This window comes from Primulina tabacum, chromosome 6 (genome assembly GCF_025594145.1).
Source record: "Primulina tabacum isolate GXHZ01 chromosome 6, ASM2559414v2, whole genome shotgun sequence".
Taxonomy (NCBI): domain Eukaryota; kingdom Viridiplantae; phylum Streptophyta; class Magnoliopsida; order Lamiales; family Gesneriaceae; genus Primulina; species Primulina tabacum.
Window position 1 is genome coordinate 41,016,695 of NC_134555.1, and position 15,971 is coordinate 41,032,665.

Below are 15,971 nucleotides of genomic sequence, written 5' to 3' on the forward strand. Positions count from 1 at the left end.
ATATTTAAAAATGGAGAATGTAGTATATGAGAATCTGTCAAAACATATCATTAAATTGATCACGTATGTTCTCAATAGATATTCGAAAATACTTGAGAGACTCTTGAATCGTTAAATTGGTATGATAAAAATTAATGGTGTAAATAAATCGAGCCGGATGGACATATCATTCAAAATTATCCGATTCAGACCCAATTCACATATGTTTGAACCTCGAGTCGAGATTATTTTTATTCGATAACTGGTGAGCATGTTAGATCCTTTTGTTAAACCCAAATTATTTTATATACGGTAGTTGACAAAATTTGATATTTTATAAACATAATAATATAATGATATATTAAATAAATGTATTTCAAGCAATTTGAGCAAATTTTCAAGAAATATTTTGAATAACTCGCAAAAATCAATGAATATTTCGAGCCGAGCTTGATCTCAAACTCTAATTGAAGCCAAATTTCTGCTAAAAATATTTGATTATTCTCAAGCTTATCGAGCTCGAGGTCGAATTTGAACCTTAGATTTTCTTGGTATTCCACTTGATTAGGTTTATTTACACCCTAGTAAAACCCCAAAGGGACAATAATAACAATTATGAAATTCTGATGGCTATTACAGTAAAAGAAAAGGATACAATCACCATCAACTGGTAAAGTTTTGCCAAATTCTGCATAAAATATTTCACTACTTGGGACAAAAACAGTGAAAATATTACGACATATGGGTACCCCTTGTCGGACGACAGACATGGTTCCTCTTGCGAGCATGTTCTTCGTTGTGGTGCTGTGTTCGACATGCTGATCCGTACCAACAGTCTTCCCTCTGTTGTGCCTCTGGAGGTAGATACTACAAAAATATACAAATAATTTAATCATCAGAAATTGCCATCAAGAAATGATAGTTACTTTCACGTGGAAAAGAACTTGGGATTAGTTCATGCATGTTGATGGGTGAAAGGTTAGAATTTTAAATTATTCTAGGAGTTAATCTAATCACAAAGAAAGTTGTCCCAAAATTGCGAAACTACAATCAGAAAGAAAGTTGTCAGAATATTTGCCTGTAATATTCTACCTGATTCCTAACTAGTACAGTTAATAAACTAAACTTCCAACTCGACAGTGCATAAAACTATGAAATGAGCCACTGAAATTGAAAAATTGCTCAAGGAAAGCTTACATGTTTTGGTAATGTGACTCGGAACCAGTATAAGAGAAACGAGACTAATTTGTCGTAGCACTCGCTGCAATTAAAGACGAACAAAAATAACAATTTAATTTGTGCTCGGATTCAAGAAAAAATGGAGGTATGACAAGAATGAGTTATAAACAATTTAGTCCTCACACGTGCTAATTGGATTTAATGAAAGACAAAGAACATAGCACGATGGCAGCCGTCATCTTTAACCAACTTTACGATGTCTAATTATATTCAATCAACAGTAAATCCCAATTCAGTAGCTTGTTGAGTTTTTCAGGTTTACATAATAATGAAATCGATTTGATTTGCATATAAGCAGACATATATAATAACATAGTGATGTACAGAATAACTTACTTGCAGATGTATGTCTCTGGATTGATCATCTCAGAATGATTCAACGGTAGCCTTGTCCTATCTAAAAAGAAGGTGAAAACCATTCCCGTAAAACTTTATGAGAGTTGTGTCAAGTGACATAAGACAGTAGTCACAATGTTTGTGTTAATAAACAAAAGTGATGAAAAAGGACTTGCCTATTTCTCGGTTATTCATTTTCATGACCCATTCTGAGATGACATCGTGCAATGATCTTCCCATCTGGCTTATGCATTTTTCAGTTATCTGCAAAGAGAAAGAGAACATATGAAGATAACAAACAAAAAAGAAAGAAAAGAACAAAGAGAAGAAAGAGAAGTATAAAGATTTCCACACGTCTTGTTCATGTCTATTCTTTTCGTGCACCAAAAAGGGTATCCTAGAGACAGAGCGCTCTGCAATCTGCAGGATAATATTCATCAAGGAAAAAACAAAAAACATAGAAAATGGTATTTTCAACAACAAAGGCAATTCACCATGAAAGATACGGAAAATTCTACATACGGCGCAATTCTCCGACCAAGTCAGAGACAAAAATCCAAAAGCACTGAGCTAACGATTAATCAGCATCAGGAGAAAAACATGTGCTTACGGGTTTCAAAATTTCAAGACTGCAGACAGGATGGATATCACTTCCTGTAACCCCAAGGGAATGCCAATAGGCACCACAAAATGCACGATCACATCCTAAACCTTCAAAAGAAAGGAATATTCTCAAGTTCGTACAGATTTGTTGCAACTCATGGTATACGATGAAAATACAGTTAAACGCTGAACCAGTGCACCACAACTTAAATATAAGAACAAATGGTTTTCCTACCAATGCTAGCAGTTTTCACATTCAAACCAATTATGATAGTTCCGAGTTAGATGTTTCCTTCCTTCTTCTAGTAGAATATAGATGCTAGTGACATGTATGATCATTTACAAAGTAAATCACGACCTAACCATCCTCAAGGTAACATACCACTTGAATGGCAGGTATTTATGTGCAAAGGCACAAACCATAGCAACGAAACAATACCTCAACTATGTGTTAGAAACTGTCACTTCACTGCTTAGGCTTAGTCCTAAGAATATATTTTCATAAATGAAAATACAGGAAATAACCTTTTTCATTATGTTTTGAAAATAATTTAGATTATCCATAACCAATTTCCTTTTCCTCCCTCCTCTTTCGTTCTTTTACTTGTGTCTTGGTTATTAGTGGTTGGGATTCACGTGGAGGCTTTTGTTGAAAGTTTCAAGTTTATTCAACCTAATAACTTAAAGCATATATATGATATGGGGGGAAAAAGAAACAAAACCATTCAGAATTTACAATCAGAATACATCAAAATTTTGCAAGTGCTCTGGTTCTAACAACAGTTGCAGAGCAGCCCACCGCCCAACCCCCACCCCAAAGAAAAGGAAACAGTTGCATTTGTTCAAATAAATAAACCCAAATCTGCAGACAAATTGACAGAAAATGAGAATCAACAAGCCATTACAGTGTTGTGGTACACTGGCATCTGATCTGGAAGGCATCATCCCACCACATGTTTGACATTGAAGATGAATTGTGTTTTGGTTGCATTGGAAACCAGCATACTCATTGCCTGAGATACATGCATGAAAATTTCACAAATGAAAGAAACATCTAAAATTTGAGTAAGCTAGTGAGAAATATACCAAATAACTGATAAAAAATTTAAAACTCCAGATAAAATCAGCAATGACACTAAAAACTCTATCACCATAAATGAATAAGAATGCAGAAGTTTTGAGTCATAAGTAGCTAATGGGTTTGCAATGAAAATAGAGTGGTTTATATCTGCCTCCTCTAAAACATTAGCCAGAGTTTTGACACTCAAGCGTCAAGTCATAAAATGTTTATGATCACCACATTGAGGGCATGGTGCATTCTCCTCATCTGGTGAAGCACGTGCTCTCTTCCTGCTAAATTTCCTTCCGCTGCTGATTACCTAGAACAACACATTGGCATTCAGCAAGTCACTCTAAACGTATGTACCAAATTCTGACAGCTTAATGAACCTATACCGACGTGTAGGATTTAAAAATTACACAGAACCCATATAAAAGGCATCTAGACATGGCTCATGAGCTTTGTATAGTCATCCATGTTCAACTCAATCAGAATTTTAGGAAATACTTAATATCTTTTTTTTTTTGATACGAAACTACTTTACATTAGAATAATATAGTGGATTACAAAGGATAGTAATCCTAAGAACTCGAGTACAAAAAAAGAAATAAAAATAGAGATCTTAAGTCAACAACAAACATAATTCCAATCCCTAGTCACATCCGCAATAATTAAATGCTTAAATTCCGGTAACATCGTTGTTCATGTCGCGACCCTGATCTGATCTTTGCCCATACTTCGTCCAGAGACTCTGCCGAATCCTGAAACAATCTACCATTTCTTTCCAACCACAGAGACCAAAAAATGCAGTGCACCGTCAAGACCCAGAATGTGTTATTCCTTCTGCCGTCTGCCATAGTCGTGTCCATGATGAATAACTCCCGAGCCTTTCTTGGAAAAGCCCAATCGAACCGAAGCTCTTGCAAAACTCTTGTCCAAATAGCTCGTGAAAAAGAACAGTGCAATAGAAGATGGTCTTGGTTTTCTTCATTACTCCGGCATAGGTTACACCATTGTGGTCTCAAAGCGCAATTGGGCCACCTTTTCTGCAAAATGTCGCTAGTTGGTAGTTTTCCCAACGCCACTATCCACGAGAAGACTTGGACCTTGTAAGGGATCCGTATTTTCCAGATAGTATCGTGGTATCGGAACGAAGGGACAGCTGTAACCGGAAAAAAAGATGCATAGAAAGACCGAACAGAAAAAAACCCCGAAGGATCCCCCAACCACACTCTAAAATCAGTCGTACCCCTCTCCAACCTAACCGTGTCTAAAAACCCTAGAAGGTCCCCTAGTTCCTCTACTTCTACCTCATTTAAGGCTCTCCTGAGACGCACATCCCACTGAAAAATATTATTGTTAACTCCCATATCATTTACCTCTAAAAAGCTAGTGATTGGTTTGTTAACGGTTGAAGAGATTCGAAACAGAGATGGAAAACGATATTTGAAAGACAAAACACCTCCCCACCAGATATCTTCCCAGAAGCGTATCAAGTTCCCCCCCTTTAAAACCGCCCTAATCAAAAACTGAAAAGCCGAGTACGATCGAGAGATAAACTTCCAGGGGCTTTTGAAGGTCGAGTTCCTCGCCAAACCTACATCCCAACCGTTATCATGTAGACCATAGATACTCCTGATAACTCTCTTCCACAAAGAATCTTTTTCCACCGAACATCTCCACCACCACTTTCCGAGAAGTGCTTTGTTCGTCAAGCATATATTCCCCAACCCCAGTCCTCCCCTGTTCTTTGGCTTACAAACTTGTTTCCACCCAACTACATGGCAATGTGTCTCCCCATCCGCTCCGTCCCAAAGGAAGTCCCACATAAATTTTTCCATCTTTTTGGCCACCCCACTTGGCACTTTGAAAAGTGACATATAGTAAGTTGACATCGCGCCTAAGACTGCCTTAATCAAAGTGAGACGACCACCTCTCGAAAGAAAGGACTTCTTCCAACTTGCTAGTTTCTTAGCCATTTTCGATAATACAGGCTCCCAAAATTCAGCAGACTTGGGGTCACCTCCCAAAGGTGCTCCAAGGTACTTGATCGGCCAATCATCTCTTTTGCACCCAATTATTCGAGCCATATCAACGATTTCCCCTTCCAAAACATTTAATCCCAAGACAACATTTTTTTCCAAATTGATTTTCAGTCCTGATTTAAGAGAAAAGTTGTTAAGAATCTCCAATAGTGCCATAAGATGTCTATCCGACTGGACAAAAAACAACGTATCGTCTGCGAATTGTATATGAGATATTTCGATTTTTTCCTTCCCCACCACCCATCCTCTGACCTCGTTCACTGTTTTTGCCTTATCAACCAACCGACCCAAACAATCAATCACAAGGTTAAAGAGAAAAGGGGATGGCGGATCCCCTTGTCGAATGCCTCTCTTCCCCTGGAATTTTCCCCGCGGTCTACCGTTGATGAAAATCGAAAAAGAAACATTCGAGACACAACCTTTAATCCACGACCTTCATCTTGTCCCAAAGCCTTTCATTTGCATCACATAATCAAGAAATCTCCAATCTACGTTGTCGTAGGCTTTTTCCAAATCGACTTTAAAAACCCAACCCTTCTTTTTTTTCCTGCGATGTTCCTCAACCATCTCATTCGCTATCAAACAACAATCCAAAATTTGTCTTCCCTCAATAAAAGCGCATTGACTCTCTGAAATAGTCTTTCCCAAAACATTCTTCAATCTGTTTGCTAAAACCTATGCCAAAATCTTATAAAGACTCGTTGTCAGGCTGATAGGGCGAAAATCTTTAATTTTGGTTGCATCTTGTTTCTTTGGGATAAGGCAGATATAGGTTTCATTAGTAATGGCATTAACAATGCCACCATTAAAAAATTCAGCAAACACCTTAACTAAATCTGCCTTTACCGTATCCCAATTCATCTGAAAGAAGGCCATTGTAAAACCATCCGGCCCTGGTGCTTTGTTCCCATCACAATCAAAAAGAGCCCTCTTAATCTCATTTTCAGAAAAAGCAATCTCCAACTCCTCTGCTTCATTCGCGTCTAAAGGACACCATTCCGATCCATCGAAACCCCCAACACCCCTGTCAGATTCCCGGTATAGATTTTTGACAAAGCTAACAATGTTTTCCTCGATCTGTTTCTCATCCGTAATCACAGACCCATCTTCCAACTCCACCTTTTCTATTATTGATCTGTTTCTACGATTGTTGAGTAGAGCATGGAAGAATCTTGAATTTTGGTCACCTTCCCTTAGCCATTTCACTTTTGCTTTTTGACTATCCATTTGAAATTTTCTAAACGACAACAATTCAAGTTCCATCCTCATTTCATTTCTTTCCTCGTGAAGACTTTCTGACCACGACCCCTCGGCCTCCAAACCATCCAACTGATAAATTCGATTAACCACCTCCGTGTATCTAACTCCCACATCTCCGAAGACCTCCTTATTCCATTTAGAAACCTCGGCCTTCAACCCCTTGAGTTTCGACATGAACTTATATCCTTCCCAACCCCGTGAAACCCCAGTATTCCAACAAGACCTGACCAATTCTTTGAGCTTATGATGGGACAGCCAAGTGTTTTCAAATCTGAATGGAGCAGGACCCCACCTTAATTTCACTGTATCAAGCACGATGGGGCAGTGGTCCGAAGTGATTCTTGGTAAGACTGTTTGTCTGTAGTTTGGAAAAATCTCCATCCAACCCCTCGAAAGTAGATATCTATCAAGTCGGCAGCATATAGGTTGAGCCCTGAAATTCGACCATGTGAACCTCGCGTTCAGCAAAGGTGGATCGTGTAAACGCAATTCCCCTATCAGCTTATCAAAACAGGACATACTCGTAGTATTTGAAAGACTGTTCAGCTTTTCTCCCGTGTTCCTTACGACGTTGAAATCACCTCCCAAACACCACTTATCTCCGCAAATAGAATGCAACCCCGCTATCTCATCCCAAAATAATTCTCTCTGTCTTGAATGAACCAGTCCATAAATGGCTGAGAACCACCATCTTATCTAATCACTCCCCTCTATCTCAATTGACACCGAGAACTCCTCTATCAAATTGTCGTTGACCCTCACTACTCTAGGATCCCACAACAGCAAAATACCTCCAGATCTCCCATTTGACGGTAAACAGACCCAATCCACGAATCTAGATTTCCACATGCTTGCCACAAATCTTCTATCTATCAGTTGTTGCTTTGTTTCTAGAATTACAACGATATCTGGTTTTTCCTTCCGAATGACTTTTCGAATCAATTCTCTCTTCTGTGCTGCTTCCCTCCCCTAATGTTCCAAGAGCAAATCTTCATATTAACTTTGAAGAACCCTTTGCCGTCGAACCTCTCTCGTAATTAACCCCAAAATTCAATCTTTGCAATTCTCTATTCAAAAGACCGGTAGATTTCTTAAATCCTCCCCAACACTTAGATTCTGGATGCCCTCCTTGAACCTCGAATGTAGTATCCATTCTGTCGGCCTTAGCGGCCCCTGTAAGAACATCGTCCTCGGTACTCGACTTTTCATCTACCCTCAGACCCCCACCACCTAAATAACCACTAGACAACCCGAGGACAGAAAAAGAAGATGGAAAAAAGGCGTGAAGTTTGAAGGAATGGTTAAGAAACGAAGATTGGAATCCGGAAAATACTTGTCCCGCTGAAGGTGTCGCATCTTCCTGTGGAAGTGGGTCGGGGATTGGAGGCGGCTCATATTCTGATGAAAATAGCTCGTGGATATCCCCCAGCACTCCTACTGTTTTAACCGATGCATTAGATTTCTCAGAAACAAAGCTGTCCGTGTCTTCTAATTCGGACTCTTCCTCGAACAAGTCATCTATCTTGTGAATCGTTGAACAAGCAATCTTCTTCGTCTCCCATATCAAACTCTCGCAGCATGCTATTTTCCTCAAGCTTCAAAAAATCTGAACTTGTCTGTGCGCATTTGACAATGGCATGCTTAACTGCCGAAGTGCCTTCATTCAATCTTCGAGTGTAAACTTTCCCATATGAAGGCATCTGTACGTTGACACTCACGGTATTGGCCCTCCTAATTTGCTCCTCGGCTCCTTCATTATTCATGGATTGGACCGGTGAGCTGCTAAAACTCGAGAGTTCCTTTGGGCTGATCTTCTTCAGAATTTTGATTGCCTTATCCCCCGGAAGAGGTGTTGACGACGCACTCTTATCAGCTGGCCCTTTCTGATTTGTATCGAACTGACAACTCCCCTGCCCAACTTCCAACCTTAACCCTTTATTGCCAGACCCACCTCTTGACCTCCCTTCATTTGTGGTTGTAGCTGGCTGCAACTTAACCACTGAATGATTCATCCCATCGTTATGGGCGCTGCCTTGATCTTCATTTTCGAATTGTTTTCGGGTCAAATTTGAGTACCCCACCCCGTCATGGTCCTTTTACCATAAATCATCACCTGAGCGTATGTTTGCCTACCGTACTTCTCGTAGGCTGTTAGATCAAAGGTATCTACCTGAATCCGAATGTCAAGGGCCTGCCCTTCCAGCTGAATTTTCATCTTATTGCAAACAAACCCTCCTTCCGTGCCTTTCACCTTAATCTTTGTTGTCCCTAAGTCTGAGAGTAGTAGTGTGTCCGCATGTATGTCGATCAACCCCCCACATTGATCCCCTATTGTTTTGAAGGTTTCTTTCAACCATAGATTCCACGGTAGTCCAAAGATCCTAACCCAACTGTTGCAACATTTTTCCACCGTATCCGCGGTATTGATATCCGGTTTCCAAGCCTCGAAGTTCAAAGACACCCCATTGTCAAAGAATCCTTTCTTCAGCTTAAGATAATATGCATACTCGCAATGGTCGGAGGGCCACCAAACCGCTTTGTTAGCTTGGAATGGAAATAGTTCAACCACTTTGTTTGTGTATTTGGCTAGTCCATTTTTTATCTGATCCCACGAGCTGTTCGCTCTTCCCATAGTAACAATTAGTGCTTCATTCCACTTCCTAACCATCAACGGCCTGTCATTGTCTTCCTTCACTTTCAGCAGTCCTCGGTTACCCTCCTCCACTTTTTTACCGTTAACTGGGATTGCTGTATTCCATCTTGTGTTAGCTGGACCGTATCTTAAGGTAGGTTGAAGCACATTCCTGTCAGACAACCCCGATAGCAACCTTATCAGTGTATTCAGGATTTTATTCCAGCCCCCTGCTTTATAGCCGCTAGGAACGATCGTGATCTGTTTTCGACCTCTGAAACTGAACTTAGTAATCTCTAAGAATCTGCCACGCTTGTTTGAAAATCTTTGAATAGTAAACACCGCATTCCTGCCCCTAAACCGATGGAAATCCTTGCCCGAGACAGGATTAAAGATGAAATCCTTGAACCTTAGACATAGCCAGCTAGCTGCTTCTCGGTCCAAATCCAGAAAATATGTTGCGTTCCTCGTTTTTTCAGACCACCAAATAGACAAGCCCCCATTACCCGATCTCAGGTTGAAAATCTTATGTTCAATGAAGACTCCGTCCGTTGTGTTTTTCCTTAAAACAGCTGGCGATCTTGCGTTTAACCTGTTGTTCATATTTTTGCCGACGAAAACCAAAGGTGCCTACTGGAAAGTGAAAATAACCACCCGTTTTTTGTGTAAGAAGGAAACTGAATACTGGAAGCACAGAAATCCTTCGAAAGAGAAAGATTCCCGCATGAGAGATTATTTCGAAGAGAACCGAAAGAAAAGGGATAGAAGAACGGAAGAAGAAATCAAAAGAAAGTGAAACCCGATTTCGCCGCCGGCGATGAAGGCCGGCGCCGGTGACTGTAGAAGGCAGCGACGCGTTTTCTCAGCAACCGAGAAGCATAGAGGGAAACGGGAAAGAAGCGCTGGTACAAAATAATCCTTCAATAAATTATGGTGTTTCTTCAGAGGAGAGTAGAAACAATACGTCAAATACTTTATCATTGATTTTATAAATGCATATATATGAATCACAGAGCAAAAATCTAGCATGACAGCAGGTTTATAGTTGAGCATATAACTTGATAATATAACCTCAGTGACACAACAGGAAAAAAAAGATATGAAGAATTCTCAAGTTCAGCGTGCTAAAAATTCATCCACAATTGCAGCTGAAGTTTGACTTATTTTCTGATCAGGCCCTCAGGGCAAATATACCACTTACAAGGGGTGATTTAATTGATGTATATGAATCTAAAAGTGCAATGTCTTCACTTGAACGCCTTAGAGTCGAATCAGCTCGCAATATATCCTGTGCAGACAAAATATGAATTTAAGACATAAAGAACTGTAACCCATGCCTTTCCAAGCAATTCACACCTTGTTCTTGAAAACAGCAAATAACTGATGCAAGAATGCATTCTGCTTGATTGGACTTCAATTTTTATGGAACTTAACATCATGAATATTTTTTCGAAGCTTTTCTCAATAGAAATTAAGTTCAAATACAAAAATTAATATTTTATCAAATTTAACTAACTTCCAAATTTTTACTGAAGAATTGGATAGAAACAGAACCCACCAGTATCTATCCGCTTATGATTAACGTGTAATAATTCACCTACATATGTGCATGATAAAGATTAAAGGGAAGAGAAAAAAGTGTTGTCCACATGAAATTCGACAAGAAAGCGAATAGGAAAATGCTTGACAAAATGTTCTAGTTTGCTCCCATTATAAATGAAGAACAAAAAATACAACACAGATGGAAATAGTCAATTTGACTATTAAAACATGTAAAGGATTTAAGAAAGTCGTACAAGATAGAGAAAACATTCTTTGATTGAATTTGTGTGCTAATAACAAGTAAACAGCTATACACAATACTGGCAGCAGAAAATCCCATACCTCTTCAATATTATGCAAAAAATGGTTCCTTCCAACAAATTGCACAACTGCTCTACACTGTGGACATAAAATACTAGAATGTTTCTCTTGACACCTTTTCAACCACTCCGAGAAGCACCCATTGCTGGATGAGACAGGAAGAGGTAAATGATAAAAAAAATATGAGATGGAAATCAGTAGGAATTAGAGGTTGGCAGATATACCAGAAATTGTGAAGGCAAGGAGCTACAGTTACTACGTCATGCCAAACACTTAAACAAATAGAACATTTTGTGTGTTCACTATCAAGAACTATCTGGCACAGACAAATTGAAATCAATGTCAACTGTGTCAACAAAATTAAGAGAGCAAAGATTATGCTTGAGACTGGATTCCGTCACCTGCAGCTGTTTCTGGCAAATTTTCTCAGCAGGCATTACTTTGAATCTGTACCTCATAAACCCTGATAGCATTAAAAGATGGGTAACTTAAGTCCCCCATTTCTAAGAAATTTATAAAACATGATTATTTAACCATCAATCGTTTGTGATGAAACAAACTTCTTAAAAAGCTGGAGATGTATTGAATTTTAACAGATGAATGGTCTTGGGCGAAGGATTACAACCATCAGCATAAATTTTGTTAAAAAACATTTCAGAAAGCTTTGTCGACTGGCTGATAAGAAATCTCAAAGTCCATGTATGCACTAGTTGCTATTATACCCAAATACTATTGCACCTCAATCTCACGACATTTTCAAGCAATCTTTTAAGCCATCGAATACCTGATGCATTTCAATTCCATAGTGTATAGTGATGATAGACATGTGTGAAGCCAACATCATTAGTGTTCGAAAAATAAATAAATATGAACTATGTTGGAAACTTAAAAAGCAGAGCCTCGACCATATGCCGTCCTGGAAAGTGCTTCAGATGCTTGGACACCAAGATAGAGAGAAATGTATATAGACTGTGATTCTCCTTGAACATTAGATTCCATAAAAACTTCTCAAGCATTCACAGCAACTTAGTGGTAAAGTTCCTTCAACTCTCATTGGCAATGTATCACGTCTGAACTAAACAAAGCTGAAAGCTAGTGTTACACAGATGGTGGGAGAAAAGAAGGAGAAGGACAGGTTCAGACAAGAGACTTCGAAGTGTATGGATTATACACACATTCCTTCATTCTAATACATGTTTTTTCTGCAGATTTTCTACCTGTTTTGTACCAACTCAGCTTCTGTTTCATAATAATTAATTATTCCCTGCAGCTTTTCTTGTAAGAACAAGTACGCATGAACACTAGTTGCTATTGTAGAGGATCAGCTAGGACACATACAGAGGTGGTTAGACATTTACCACTAACTAATAGTTCCATAATATGACATAGATACAGAGTCAAATGCATAACCAACTAAAAATGGAAATGACCAAAATTAACTCTTACCTTGAGCCTCAGGACCCAGGATTATTTCGCTGCCACAACTGATGGTAGTTGTATCATCATCTTGAATAGCCGTGTCATCAACAAATATCGAATGAGAACTAGATAGCAAAAAACGTAACTGTCAAGTGCTTGGGGATTTTTAAATGTAAGCATCTTATTTTACAAAAGAATATAGTGCACCTCAAAATGAATCAAACATGCAACTGGCTTTCTCTAAATATCTCAATCAGTATCAAATGTCAAGCAAATGATAGTGTTATCGACCAAATTTAATGCCTAGCACATAGATACTTTTCAAAGGAACAGTTCTTGTCGCTAAACTTTTAATAGCACTTATTCTTTGCTAGAGAATCAAATTATTAAAACCATCAAAACTAAAACAAATATTCCCCATTGGTAAATAAATTAAATTTGAACCAAGAATCCATGACATCAACTTTTTGGTTGAAGTCGATTCATCTTCCCAACATCATGTTCATTTCAAAAAGGGAGTTCATTCTCAAAACCAACAAGCGCATTTTTTACAGCCAACTTCAATTGTTATAGGTAAAAACTTTATTCAGCAATTAAATAGAGGATTTCAAGATCATTCTAACAAACTTCCAGAAAGACATTGACTTTAAATTTTGAGCAGATGCAATTCTATCACAACAAAAACTTCTTCCCAAAACTAACACAAAAGCAGAGAAAAATTCAGCAAACACAAAATAAAGTAGGAAAAAAATCACAAACCACATATTCTTCATCAAGGCAGAAACTTGATCCTTGTTCCTCTCTATCCTGCACCACTCTTGCTTTTCACTTGAAGAACTCTTGATCTCCGATAAGACAGTGACATTATTTGATCTCAACTCTACATCTGGATATCGTGAGTCCAATGGCACTGCAGAAAGAGGGAGCAAAGGTTTATGAAGTCCAAGTTAAAGAAACAATGTATCTAAGTCACCATAAAAAATCCAAAATTGTACAAGGGACACAAAAAGATTCCAACTTGCTCTCGTTCCCAAAAACAGGCAGTCATTTGAATTGAAAAAAGAAAAAAAAAATCAACCAAAAACAAAAAACCAAGGAATATTACATTACACACCTTTCGTCATGCCAAGCAAAGGTCACATAACAGTATCTGATCAATCTTACACTACATATCACACACTACAATTTGAACGCACGTTGTTCATCAAATTTCCAGAGACCTGGAAACTCTACGCATCGCAGAGTTGACTCAATCGAATAAAGATTTAAACCCACGATCAAAAAGAGAAAAACGAAACAACATGCTTAATCTTTTCTTTTATACTTAAAAAACATAAAAAAAAACATGTCATGATTCTATTCTTTCCCTACTTACCCAGTTTAGCCCAAATATCTTCACCGGAAGAAGCGGCCCCAGAGTTTTCTCCCCTTTCCATTCTCGATTCTGCAAACGGCGTCCACTTGTATTATTATTGAAAGGCCTAATAACTGGTTTATTAATTATTACACGGAGAGCTTACGTAGAGGAACAGGATGAAGGTTACAGAAATTTAAATTAATAATAATAACAATAACTTGTCTCGGAAGGATTTAAAACCAACACCGTTTCGTTTCAAAAAAGCCGTTGCACTCGCAGTGGTGGTTTTTAGTATGGGCTAATTGGACCAATTATCCCATAAAAAATCTATAATGCATTAAATACTTTATTAATAGAGTTAGTATTTTTTTTTTCAAAATTATAAAGAATCAATTACATTTACATAATCTGTATATAGTTTTACGAAGAACGATCAAAGATCTTCTTTGTCCTACCAAATATACGAGTTGAGTTGAGTTGAGCTGAGTTGAGTTGAGTTGAGTTGATAATTTCTTGACTCGTCGGCACGACCCGTCTTTTAGGTGGGTTGGGAAAACATCGCGGATTAATCCGATCAGCTTGTATGTGATTTGACTGGCTAGGACGGGCATATTCGCAACCCACAACAACCTACCATTAGGCGAGGCGGCGTGGCTTGTCATTTGGTGGATTGTGAAATTATCAATCCAACACATCTATTTTATAATGCGAGACAGATCAACCCGACAGACCTATCTCATTTTAACACAAATAAATTATGGATAAATACTATTGTAGTCTAATTTTTATATTCCAAAATAATGACTGTTCGTGTCTAGCATGATATTAATTGCATTCATAACAATGATGGAGAAATCGTAGCATATAGTATGATTATAAATGAATAGAAACGGTTTGTTAGTTTTTTCAGATCGATTAGAAGATTATTTGATTCATTTTTGAAATAATCGAATTCAAAAGAACTCAAATATGTTAGAAATTTTTTTGAGCCAAAGTCGAGCTCAAATTATTTTGAGCATTAGTTCACGTGCCGCTTACGAGATTTAATATTTTATTAAAATAATATAATTATATATTAAGTAAATATTTTTCATCATTTTATTTTCGAATAACTCACAAACATGTTTGAATATTTCAAGCCGATCTCTAGCATTGATTAGAACTAAAAAAAACAAAAAACTTAAAATTTTCTCGAATAAAAAAATTAAATTCCAATCTTCGAAAAACTCGGGCTTGAACACATTTATTTGAGATCAAATTCAAGTCTTAAAATTTTGGTGATATATGTCTCTGTTAGGTTCGTTTAAACATCTATATTATAATCACAAATTAAAAATCAGTTGTCTTCTAAAATCCTAAATGTTTACAAATCACACACACATGTATTCCATTCATATTTCACTCTCGGAAATATTGTATTTGTGTTTTAAAAGCACAAGATTTTTTTAAAAAATTATTGATTTTACAAGAGTGACTTTCCGGGATAGGGAATGCAATTTGTGCGCAACCAAACTACAAACAATAAATATGCTTAATACAAATAATACATGATATGGTCGTCAGGAAGAGAGTATGGAATGTTTGAGCACATATATAAACAGTAAGGGGTGAGTGATATTGGCGTCACTCAGTTGAGGTCGTTCGAGCCTATATATAACAAATACAGACGATCTTCGAAAAGCAGCATATCATGCAAAACATATTTCGTATAACATATATCATTAGCATAACATTGGCATAAACTCTGATATTCATATACTTTCCATAGTTTACTGATATAAGTCCTTAATCTTTACTTTTTTAAGGCAGCGAGACCATATAACGGTTACAATCTCACCGTATAAGGGCCATAAACTTTTGTATGCTGGGACTCATACTCATATCCAGTTGAATCATCACATCACCAAGACATTTGGTATCGTATCAAAAGAAGAGGAAGAAAAAGAATAATTTTCGAAAAGTTTCACAAATGAACTGAAACAATTCATATACAAATTATTTTAAAACATTGGCTCACTTACATTAAACTTGATAAAAAAATGTAAATGGATGGCTTGGTTCGAAATCCTTGAAGAGCCATTGCAGGTATTCGGACAGCGTCTCGGCAATACTTTGATATCGGGTAGAACTTTAACTCAGAAATTTGATAGCACTTAGGGAGAGAATTTTAAAAATATT

At 37.7% G+C, this 15,971-nt stretch overlaps 1 protein-coding gene across 5 annotated transcripts; it reads right to left on the reverse strand.

The window, feature by feature from the left end:
* Positions 1-564: 564 nt before the first annotated feature.
* LOC142549580 (uncharacterized) lies at positions 565-14,095 on the reverse strand. Of its 5 annotated transcripts, none has more exons than XM_075658596.1 (15): positions 13,812-14,095; positions 13,196-13,346; positions 12,464-12,561; positions 11,419-11,480; positions 11,242-11,333; positions 11,039-11,162; positions 10,356-10,442; positions 3,458-3,536; positions 3,063-3,170; positions 2,165-2,265; positions 1,909-1,974; positions 1,731-1,818; positions 1,555-1,615; positions 1,177-1,240; positions 565-846 (listed from the first exon to the last, which is right to left on the reverse strand). In XM_075658596.1, exons 1-15 carry the CDS (start codon positions 13,870-13,872, stop codon positions 712-714), a joined length of 1,377 nt encoding a protein of 458 aa, XP_075514711.1. In that variant the 5' UTR covers positions 13,873-14,095; the 3' UTR covers positions 565-711. The 5 variants fall into 5 exon arrangements, with proteins under 5 accessions (XP_075514711.1, XP_075514709.1, XP_075514710.1 ...); XM_075658594.1 differs by having other exon boundaries at positions 3,455-3,536; positions 13,812-14,094; XM_075658595.1 differs by having other exon boundaries at positions 1,555-1,611; positions 1,727-1,818; positions 3,455-3,536; positions 13,812-14,094.
* Between the last annotated feature and the right edge of the window lie 1,876 nt (positions 14,096-15,971).

What these genes read in the sequence shown, in the direction of transcription:
- LOC142549580 (XM_075658594.1), bottom strand. Translation starts at nt 13,872, where the DNA reads ATGGAAAGGGGAGAAAACTCTGGGGCCGCTTCTTCCGGTGAAGATATT. An exon ending in AGATATTTGGGCTAAACTGG is followed by an intron (nt 13,347 to 13,811) that starts GTAAGTAGGGAA and finishes CTCTTTCTGCAG; the next exon opens with TGCCATTGGACTCACGATAT. An exon ending in CCTTGCCTTCACAATTTCTG is followed by an intron (nt 11,163 to 11,241) that starts GTATATCTGCCA and finishes TGTCTCATCCAG; the next exon opens with CAATGGGTGCTTCTCGGAGT.